The 11287-nt window shown below is 35.6% G+C and overlaps 1 protein-coding gene across 1 annotated transcript; it reads right to left on the bottom strand.

Annotated features, from left to right (window-relative positions):
* Positions 1-419: 419 nt before the first annotated feature.
* Positions 420-4710, bottom strand: LOC133832616 (lysine--tRNA ligase, chloroplastic/mitochondrial-like). Its single transcript, XM_062262933.1, has 9 exons — positions 4621-4710; positions 4198-4351; positions 3858-3966; positions 3595-3652; positions 2970-3038; positions 2439-2546; positions 1581-1588; positions 559-621; positions 420-489 (listed from the first exon to the last, which is right to left on the bottom strand). The coding sequence occupies exons 1-9, from the start codon at positions 4708-4710 to the stop codon at positions 420-422; spliced, it is 729 nt and encodes a 242-aa protein (XP_062118917.1).
* Positions 4711-11287: the final 6577 nt, after the last annotated feature.

Here is an 11287-nt window from a genome sequence, read left to right as displayed (position 1 = left end):
TTAAACACGAAATTACACATTTTTAGCTTAATTTGAATTGAGTAAACAGCCTTGACTAAGCCCTCTAACGTTTTCAAAGCTGCTGACTGACCTTAGGGTATTCAAATTTTAACCTTAATAAATTTAATCCTCAAAATACTTAATCATTAATAAACCTATGCATGACATGTGCTATTACCTTATTGGTTCTTATCTAAACCTTATAGTATATTAAATATTATCCTCAATATCAGTCATACTAATCAAACCTTAGGTTAAAATTAATATTCTTAAACTATAGGTTAAACTTAGAAAATCTACAAGTACTACTATGAGTGTCCAAATAAATTCCGGTCTGAACCAAAAATCCACAGTCATAAAGATAATACTATTATTACTATAATACTACTATCTAACTAGCTAAGTAAAGTTCTTGGACTCTACAATAAGACAGAAATCGGGAAAAATACAGATGAGTCTGTTGGGGGAACAACAAACTCCATTGATCCACTGCAAACAATTCATCATACAAGATAACTATTAAGTTTCAAAAGGAAAACAGCAGTAAGAATTTCAGACCTTCGGTTCAAGTTGTCAATAAGTAGAATGGACCACTCCAACACAGAATTCCTTGGGTCGAACCTGCAACCAATAAAAAAAGTAAATTGATATGGAACTCAAATAAAATATAGTGCAACTCATAAACAATGCAAATGGATACTGACCTTGAACATCATAGAGCTAGTAAAGTTCAACAAAAATGCCAGTCATGATATGATAAATATCCTAAAATTTCATTGACAATGTATGATACCTCAATATGTGCTACTGACACGTCATTGAGAAAAAAGAGGACCCTAGAACGTGGTTTGTTATTTTGTGTAAATAACAGTAATACTAATGCAATGGTTTTTTTATGATGCTATATAAAATGCTGATAGAAACTCAAACTAAAAAAAAGAAGAGCAAAACATATAATAGAACAAAAACAATAACCATAAAACAAAGACAATTAGATAAATAACCAAGAAACCAAACCCCAAAAAAGAACCCTTGGATCCAATATTGTGGTTCAGCTACCACAATTCCACACATAACAAATGTACAAATTACATTAGTAAAAAGACAGAAAATTATGCAGAACATAAAAGGAGAAATCAAGGGTTAGCTACATAATAGAAAGTTAAAGTACAATGCAATATAGTAGTTGTGGCAACCATGAGAAATTGTTATATGTTATTTAATATACGTCAAAGATAAATAGATAAACAAGAAAATATATATAAATATAACCCATTAATTTTTGGAGTTGATATAACATATATTTTCAAAGCTATTGTTGAAAGAAATGTGAATCTGGGTCACTAATGCAAAACAATAATACAACTAACAACCAAATAAAATGAACAAGAAAGAAACATGAATCAATCCAAACAAACCATGATATCATATATGGCATGGGGAAGAATATACATAACCCTATAAAAGACACTACAACCAATTCAACAAACCCAAATTTGAGACTAAGTGGCATGGCAAAGAAGATGCAGAAAGGTCATGTATACACCAAAAATGAGTATTAGTTGACTTGGAATAATTACCAGCCAAACTAAAAGCAAACATAAAGAAAATGAAAACAATGGTTGAAATACTTCTAAAGAGATGACATAACAACAAGCTAATAACAAGATATAATACAGATTCTTTACGAAATAAAAACCATAAATGTATAATATGGAGAGAAAAGTAAATGACGATAGTCAATTTTTTTTTATAATGGGAACCAAAAACGTGCATGCAAGTGAAAAAGTTTCGTAGAACAAACCAAAAAGAAAAAAACAAAAATAAATTAGATGGATATGCAAATATGCATTGATCTTCAAGGACAAGATTATAAATGTTGACACTGAGAGTACTTAGTAGAAAACTACACACTGTGCACATCTCTCTCTCGATAAATATATACATTTATACATATATATATTGTAAGAAATGAGAACTTTAATAAACTAATGAATGGGAATAGTTATATAAACCAATATAAAAAAAAAAGTAAAATCTATAAAGAGGAGATATTTGGTGTAGGCATAGAGACGGATAAGAATTTGTCTGTATGTGTTCTCTTGTACAGATATAAAGAAGAGCTCAAGAATTATCATTAAAAGACAAATGAATTTCTTATAAATACTGTTAGCCTTGAGAAATCTACATTGGCAACAGCGAATGTTTTATAAAATCTTTACACAGAAAAAACTTGCTTAGCAAAACAATACTGCCATGGAAGTGATAAAATTTGACATATACACACAAACTAATGAATAAAAATTAGAAAGCAGCTTCGGGAAAATGACCAAGTTAAACTGGAGAAATTACACCTTGGAAATACCAGGGGGCGGTAGAAGAGATTATGCATGTTAGTATAGCACTCGAAAGAAAATGAATATACTTTAAATCCTCACCAGCATCCTCTTCAAGTGGAGCTCTGTTGCTATCCTCAAATAAAGATCCCTTCCTAGCAAATTATGGTAGGTAACAAATGGTCTTGCTTCTGCTCCACCAGCTTCTCCCTAGTCGATTAAGTCAATTAAAAACCAACCTTCAAATAGAAACAATACTAATGTATGTAAATTAAGGCACCAGAAAATTGTCATATACAGAAAAAGTAAAAAATATTCATGGAAATGAATACAGTTAATCAAAATTTATAAAATATGAACCAAAAGAATTTCCAGCTAAGTATTTCAACAGTTCAACCTCCAGTCATCTTTACAATAAACTAGACATTATCTTTTTAAAAAATTCTAGAATAGGGTATTCTATAAGTTGTATCTTGGCCAAGAACAAAAGCTAAGCAATTGAACAAGCATCACCAAAAGTAACGATAATCTTACATAAGAACTCATCCAAACTATAAAGTCAAATTCCATTATAGAAATGCTAAATCTTGATATGAACCATATGACCATAAAACGGTTAGAAAATCCACAAACCTGTAGAACTAAAGGTTCAACTTCGAGAAATCCAAAAGATTCCACTGTCTTGCGTAACTCTAATACAATCTAATCCACCAAAAAGAAAAAATAGCAAAACATCTTTAATGTATAAACAGCAAGATGCCTCAACTACTCTATCCAGGGAATAATATTGAATTTATATAGGTATACTTCAAAATGCCCAAACTAGAAACAACTTGGTATACCATCCTTCTTTTGCTCAAGTTTTCAACAACTCCATAATTGCTAAATACATTCAACCACCGTAAGCACTCTAATATTTAGAGCAAATTTTTTCAAAAGAAAGATAAAATATCCATAACTTGCATAAATAAATTATCTCCTTAATTGTTAACGCTGTTAAGGAACTTAATATAGAAATTATATCCCTGTAACCTTTTCTTTAGAAAAAAAATAAAATCCAATGAACCGTGCTTCAACTCAGGAAAGGTCATTTAATGCTATTTTTGTCTATTCAAATACTTCATCAGAAGCGAAGTACACTTGAAGCAATCATGTAAGATAGTTCAAAGGTCCTCAAGTTAATAAAAATACTATTTCTGGAAAGAACATATACTTTAAATAACTTTAAGGTCTTTAATTACTCCTTAGCCTAACTTACCTTTGATCTCTTCCGAAATACTTCAGCTACTTCAGGATTGGAAATCATATCAATGTACCTTTAAAAGAAAAGTAAAGTTCAGTTATAACCAAGTATACCCGAAAAAATATATATTTTATTTAAAAATCCATTTTGACAAGTCTTTTGCAAGAACCACTGCAACGAATTGTGGGCTATCATCGTCCAGTAGAAAACAATTTGTTATTTCCCATAAGAGACACTGTCACTCAAACTGTGAAAAAGAAATAGAAAACTCAACTTACCGTTGCCGGTAACGCTTATCCATATGAGTTAGACCATGGTATTTATCTGGCAAGGGCAGTAGAGATTTTGTATGAATTGCATAAGAGTTCACATAGACAGAACGTTCCCCTAAAGAAACAAAAAAATAAGTTCAATTAGTTTCTCACCTCAAAGGGAAATCACAAAAAAAGTAAGAAGCCAGTCAAAACCAATGGCTTTATTTTATAAATGGCATTGGTTTATCTAAGTAGCTTCCAATACAAATAGGGTAAGAATAGCTTCACCCAAAAGTACCTATAAATTCAATAATCAGCACCTAATCGAAAATAGGTGCAAAAGATAAATTTTTTTAGTACTTGCCTTTCTCAGTTCGCTTAATTGAGCCACTTGTACCAAGTATGCCACCAATATCAACAAGATTCTTAAGCTCGTCAAACTGATCACTTAAAAATCTCGTCTTTTCACAATAAAGCTGTTTCAAACATTGAACAACTTGAGTGAGGATTCTTCCATACTAAATGTGAGCAAAGATTTATAGAAAGTTTCTGATGAAACCATCCCTACCCGCCAAAATTTACAAACTTTGGAAAACACCCCATTTTTAAAAAAAAAAGGGTAACTAACTTATATATTTTAGATCAAGCATCCCATAAAATAGACATGCTTTTAAGAACTAAACCACCTAATCACATCTTATTATTATATTTTTTCTTTATTATAAGTATCCATCTAACAAAGAGATGGCAAGATCATTGCAAGGACAGAAAGCTGAGGTGGGGATACCTGAATTGTCCCAGAATCATCTCTTAGAGTGAGAAATGCAAGCTTTCCAAATGCTCGACGAGAAAAAGAACATAAAAATATTGAGCGCATTTTCTCAGTAACCAAACAGAGTTTTCTTTAATTGAAGTTGAAACAAACCTCCCCTCAAGCCACTGGTCCGAGTTAGGTCGATATCGTAGGGACTGGACTCAATGTCAGGACCAGAACGAACCTTGTCGGGAAGCCTAGAGATGAATTCGATCCTGAGCGAGTTAGTAGAGCATCCTCGACTGAGTTGGCGATTCCAGCGACCGTTATCACTCGGTCACTGGAATGGTCGGAGAGGCTTCGTCACTAGAATGGTCAGAGCACCTCATCGTTGCACGACTGTTATCACTCGGTATCCGACTTTGCTCTTCCGACGACTGAGAGGCTCCTTCCATTCGTTGAGGCTCCTGTAGGAGGTTGCGTTGGAAAGAGGTGGTGGTGTTCAAGGTTCGGTCTTTACCAATTTTTTCAACTAGGTTTAAGAAAATTGATTAGAAGAAGAAGAGGAAGACGGTAACCCTAACTGGGTATAGCTTGAGGGATGGTCAAAACTGTTTAGAGGTTTGGAAATAAAAAAGTAGAGGCAAATAAAAAAGTAAAAAGTAGAAGACTTTACTAAGATGCGGGCTCCAAAATTTTGTACCGCCAATTTTTTTTCCCACCAAGTGTTTTATTATTTGATGTATGATAATACTTTTTCAATACTATTATATTTATATGTTATGGAAAGGGGTATTTGGTGTAGTGATAGTTTCCTATTTGATAATTCTTTCTTTGATTTTCTTAATTTTAAAAGTGAGGAAAATTAAAGTAGAATCAAAGAATGAGTATTTTCCTTTTAATTGCCATATAACTTTAGGATCTCGGCTGGGACTTCCTATAGAAATAAATTAGATTAGTTCCACTCCATTTCTCCACCATTGCTGTACAATCTAGAAAAATAGCTAGGGTGCAAAAACTTAGAAGGTTGGTGACTAAGGTTAGAAATCCCTAAGGTAAGTACTTTGTTTATGGTGTTTTTGTTAGATTTTACTTACTCTTGATTCCAAGATTCATGATTGCTTCTCTCTTCTTTGTGTGGGTTTCGAAACCCTAGGGGTAATCAAGTGGTGGCTGAATTTTTGAATCCTTAATTTTCTACCAAGGAAGGTAATGGTTTTCTTTACTTTTATTGATTGGATGACACTACAAAAAAAAATGTTTTTTAACTACAAAAAAATTGGTAGCAAATAATTTATTTTTGGTAGCTAATAGATTTTTTTCTACCAAAATTATAGGTAGCTACTTCATAGCTAATTCCCCGTCGCTAAAAGTTTTTAGCTACTAAAATATTCTATAGTAATTGCTCTTTATTTGCTACCAAATTTTTAGTAGCAAAAATATATTATATCTAGTAGCAAAATGATTGATTTTGGTATCCCCTAAACATTTCTTTGCTACCAAAGTTTGGTAGAAAATTACTTTAATGTAATAATAGAAGGATTAGTAATATTATTTTGTTAGTAAAATTTGGTAGCAACAAACTTTCAAATTGGTAGCTAATATGATATTGTTCATAGAGTAACATTCTTAATTATTTGGTGATTTATATAAATAATATATTTTGGTTATTTTTATGTCTAAATAATTAATTATTCAAATTCTTTTAATATAAATTATCAAAGATCATAAAAAATATTCAAATTAAAATTTAATAAATTAATATATTGTACATAAATATATACAAACTTCAAATCAAATACATTGCATATACAATGGAAGAATGCTTGATTTATAAAATATTTTTTACAGGATAGTGTTTAGTACAAGCTTTCCTGCAAAGTGTAGAAAAAATTATTGACTAATGTCTCCAATCTCTTATAACTTTGGTCGATAATCTTCCTCAAAGCCTACAAAATTAACAATGAAATGATGCAAATTGAATTACTTAAAAAGAAAAAAAAAATTCAACCATATGGTAATATGTAATACCAAAAAGAACTTGAGTAGTTTCAAATGAAATGTTGAAGCATAGATATAGTTTCAAAGACTCTCAAATCAAACCTTCAACGATAATAATGATTAATTAGAGCGGAAAACATGTCAAAGGAAATAAAAAATGGAAGAACGTCAACAGACAAGAATAAAAGATATGAGAAAAATTGAAACTAATTAATTAATCTAATAAATATTATTTGAATATATACACTTTCATAGTCGTCTATATAGAAAACTATACAGTGAGATAGTTGAGCAACAAAGTGAAAGATGTTCTAGGATAATATTCTGATTACATAAGTTTAATATGATCAATAAAAGAGAAAATAAAGAAAAAAGCTCCAAAAAAAAAAAATTCTAGCTATATTCACTCTTACAAGACTTGAGTGATTTATAACAGTGAATAGTGGTAAGATAAAGTGTGAGAGAGAGACTTGATCATGTGAAGGACGGTTATAGATACAAGATACGTGTGTGAGACCATGCATTTAATTATTTATATTGTTAATTATATATGTTTTTTTGTGAAATGTTAATTATATATGTTATCTACACAATACAATATATTCTTAATTATTTTAAAGAGTCGCCTAACATATAGGTAGATATATATTTATGCTATCAACACACGTATTGAAGATTATTATATATATTTAATAATTTATCTTATAGTATATATGAATGATAAAAATTACTTATGTTATATGTTAGTGTATATATATGGATTATATATCTATAATTATAATTACTATCCTTTAAGAATTATAGTTATTATAAATATTTTAAAGATAAGTACAATTTGATTTTTTGCTACAAAATTATTAGTAGCGCAAATTTTTACAATTAAGATGTAATAAATTTATTTTTTGCTACCAAAAAAATTAGTAGCTAAAAGTTTCAATTTTGCTACCAAAAAAAATGGTAGCCAATAGTATAAAAAATTGTCAATTTTATCTTTTGGCGCCACTAGATTTAGCTACGAAAAAAAATTGGTAGCTAAAAATACTAATTAGTTACCAAAAATTTGGTAGTAGAAGCATTTGGTCTTATTTTGTTAATATTTTGCAACTAAATCTTTTTGCTACCATATTTTGGTAGCAAAATACAAATAATTGCTACTAATAATATTTAGTAGCTAAAAACTCGGTAGCAACAAGATTATTTTCTTGTAGTGTGAATCCATTCTTGGTTATGGTTTTTGTGGTATTTTATGATTTGGTTCATATAGGTTAATGATGAAAGGTTGTGATTTGGTTGTTTTTGGGTATTGTCATGCTTTGATTGATGTTGATGGAAGAGGTCTTGATATGAGGATTTTGGAATGGGTTTATTGGTATTGTGTGTTGGGAATATATGACTTTACTATTTGCAAATCAACAATGAATAATGATAATAATACAATATTCAAAACCCTAGATGTTAATCAAGATTCAAATTTAAAATATGAGTGCAATTCTTGATAATCAAATAAACATGTTTATGATATGAATGTTAATCTTGAATATAAGAAACTAAATTATTAAATGATGATAAGATGAGCAAGATAAATTTTATCATAAATACCAACAATGAAAAACATAATAGAATGACAAAATACAAGATTTGCATTAGAGAGATACAACCTTTGTATTAAGCAACTTGAATTAACAAACTTGGGGAAATTCGAAGGCCTATACACAATATTAATATTGTTGTCCAAAATCTATATTCCAAGCCTTCCCAATTGCTTGAAGCTTCGACTAAGTAGAATGAGAATTGGGATTGAACAAGCCTTAAATCTCATGAAAGTCAAGCAATGTTGATGAGTTTTGTACGCCTTGATTTTCCCACGGGCTGATTAGCGAGCTGAGCTGCGGCCTAATCATGGTTATCTCGTGGGCATCCCCAAAACCGGAGCTTCCATCATAAGATCATACCTCCTTAGCTCGAGGTAACCCCGGGGTTCACCAAGATCGCCTGAGAACTGAGTCCGGACTTTGAAGGCCGAAGGTCAAGTTAAGTATCCAGCTCGTGGTACGAGCTAGAGTTGGAGGATATGTCCCTTTGTAAAGTCAACACATGCAAGGTAAACGTGCAATATCAGACATCACGTGTCTGATATGCCCCTGACTTCTCGGACACGCAGCAGGAACGTGCGTATTCAGACACCCACGACTGGGTTGGGCCGTGCGGCCCATTATCTCCTTACCTATTGATTTGACCACACTTATGTGTTAGGTTTAGGAATTAATCATGAATGTCACAGAGTTGATACGATAGGTAAGAAGGTCACGAGATGACCTTCTTACCAACTCCCAGGTGCCTTCTCCTATAAATATGGAGACCTTGGGATTAAATAAGGGTTGGATTCTCTCTTGTAAGAAATACCCTGTAATCGTATACCCAGAACATAGCAATAATACTGACTAGTGGAGTAGAAGGATTTTAACCTTTGAACCACTTAAAAAATGTGTCTTGAGTCACCATTTCATTTCCTAAGATCATATATCTGTTTCGGTTCAACCTAAGCACTAATCCTTTTCTCTTCTTTTCTTAATTTCCTATTGGCAAAGAACCGCGTCAACAGTTTGGTGCTTTCATTGAGAGCAAGTTCGATTAAGTGCTGTCGCAAACATCCAACTATGGTGACTACTCGATCCAGGCATGGTAACGAGGCAGAACAGCATGATGGGCAGGAGGTTCATCATACTGCCATCCCTGGTGAACAAGCAGCGGCCAGGAAAGCAGCCGGCGGGCCAAGATGACTCCGGAAGTTCGGCACCCCGGCCACCTAATCCAAACCCGTGTTATTACACGGCAGTGGAGATGGAGAATGCCCAGCTAAGGAGCCAGCTAGCAATAGCTAGCCAACAGATCAAGGATGTGCTGGCCCGACTATCCCCTCTCACAACCGACGCTAACGTCGGAGAGAGGCAAGGCGAGGCTCCTAAGTCTCGCCGAGGTAACCGGTCCAGGCATGGCCGCTCGGACAGATTTCCGACAGCCAACTCCACTCCTTCATCACACCATCGAGAGGCAAGCTTCGAAGAAGTGCCTGGAGCCAGGCAACAACAATACAGTCGTTTGGTCAGGACGTCGAATCCTAGTTCCCAACCATCCTCGAGAGCGCCCAGGGGAGCTCGAGGAAATTTCCGAAGGAGATCCGGGGAGGGCTCGCAGCATCAGCCCGTCCCCAACAACCATCCTGCGCCTCGTCCAGATCGCCAGGCTCGGGACCAAAAGGTTGGCAGGGCCGAGAGGCCCCCACCAAACTTGATTCTTCCAGACGGAACCAGGATCGCCTCTCCAGTCAGGCATCCTCCATCTCCAATCAGATATCCATCTCCTCCTCGGCCTGTCCGAGATATTCCAGCCTACGGAAGTAGCAGGAGAAACCTGCCGTCAACTGGACCTTCGCGGCGTAGCAGGGCGCCAAGGGAAAGCCCAGATCATCACCACCAAGGGCGGACTCCAAGCCTATCTAGCAAAAGCCACTGGACCGGCAGTCGCCGGAGCGATCTCTCTGGGGGAGACCTATGTCAGCGTTTGAGTTCGGCACAAAGTCATCGTACCACCCAGGGAGGCGACCTGCGAGATCGCCTTAACTCTCATAGATGGGAGCCAGCAGGAGATAGCCACGCTCGCTCAGGGGGGGCCTTTCCGAAGTACGTAACAGAGGGAATGCCCCAAATAACCTATCTCAAGATAGGAGGGGCAATAACCCACCAAATATGTACAATGGGTCCGGAGCTGTTGAACAGCCCCGGAATAACCAAGGGCATCAAGACCAAACCCTCGAGTGCCTGGCTAAGATGGAGGAGCTGATGAGGAAGCTCCTGTCAGAAAAAGAAAAAGATGAATATGATTCTGGGGATGAGATGGAGCTCTTTGCCCCCAGCATAGCGGCAACGGCTTACCCACCTGGTTTCCGTTTGCCACACTTGTCAAAGTTCAATGGGGACGGAGACCCATCGGACCATCTAGGGATGTTCAACACCCTAATGATGGCCCACAACATTGGCCGCGAGCTGAGATGTTTAATCTTTCCTTCCACACTGACTGGACCTGCCAGGCAATGGTTCAAGCAAGGTAAAAGACAGTCAATCATCTCATGGAAGACTTTCTCGGCAGATTTCAAAAGGGCATTCCGAGCCTCCCAGGCTGCACGTGTTTAGGCTGAATCTTTGGCTAACGTGAGGCAATAGCCCGGCGAAACTCTGAAGGCCTACCTGAGCAAATTTGCGAATGTCGCTGCTCGGGCCAGAGACGCGGATGATAGCTCCAAGCTCATGGCCATGAGAACTGGAATCCTCGTTGGAGGAGATCTCTGGAAGGATATACAAAGGAAGGGAGTCAGCTCGGTTAACGAATTCCTTAACAGGGCCCAGGAATTGATAAACTAGGAGGAAGCCAAAGCCTCAGCTGCAGGAACTAGCCAGGTCCCTGATTAGCCCGCTGGAGTAGGGACGGAGGTCGTGGCAGCGACCCAAAACGTCACACAGAACAACTAGCTCGGTGGAGGCAAAAGAAAGGGGAATGGTGAAGGTGGCCAACACAACCAAAAGAAGAATAAGTCCATAGACAAATTCAAGCCCGTCTATGCGACTTATACAGAGCTCATCCAGTCTAGGGAGAATATCTTCCTAGCCAACTCTGCTCAAGTCCCCAGGAAGAGGCCGGAGCC

Source organism: Humulus lupulus, chromosome 4 (genome assembly GCF_963169125.1).
Source record: "Humulus lupulus chromosome 4, drHumLupu1.1, whole genome shotgun sequence".
In the NCBI taxonomy this organism is placed as follows: domain Eukaryota; kingdom Viridiplantae; phylum Streptophyta; class Magnoliopsida; order Rosales; family Cannabaceae; genus Humulus; species Humulus lupulus.
The sequence above is the reverse complement of the archived record's forward strand: the minus strand, read 5'-3'. Positions and strand labels throughout refer to the sequence as shown.

Bases quoted from the DNA above. Each gene is read 5' to 3' on its own strand.
- LOC133832616 (XM_062262933.1), bottom strand. From the start codon at position 4,710: ATGCGCTCAATATTTTTATGTTCTTTTTCTCGTCGAGCATTTGGAAAG. The intron at 4,352-4,620 runs GTATCCCCACCT...GCTCACATTTAG, and splicing joins ATGATTCTGGGACAATTCAG to TATGGAAGAATCCTCACTCA. The intron at 3,653-3,857 runs GTAAGTTGAGTT...TTTCTTTTAAAG, and splicing joins GATAAGCGTTACCGGCAACG to GTACATTGATATGATTTCCA.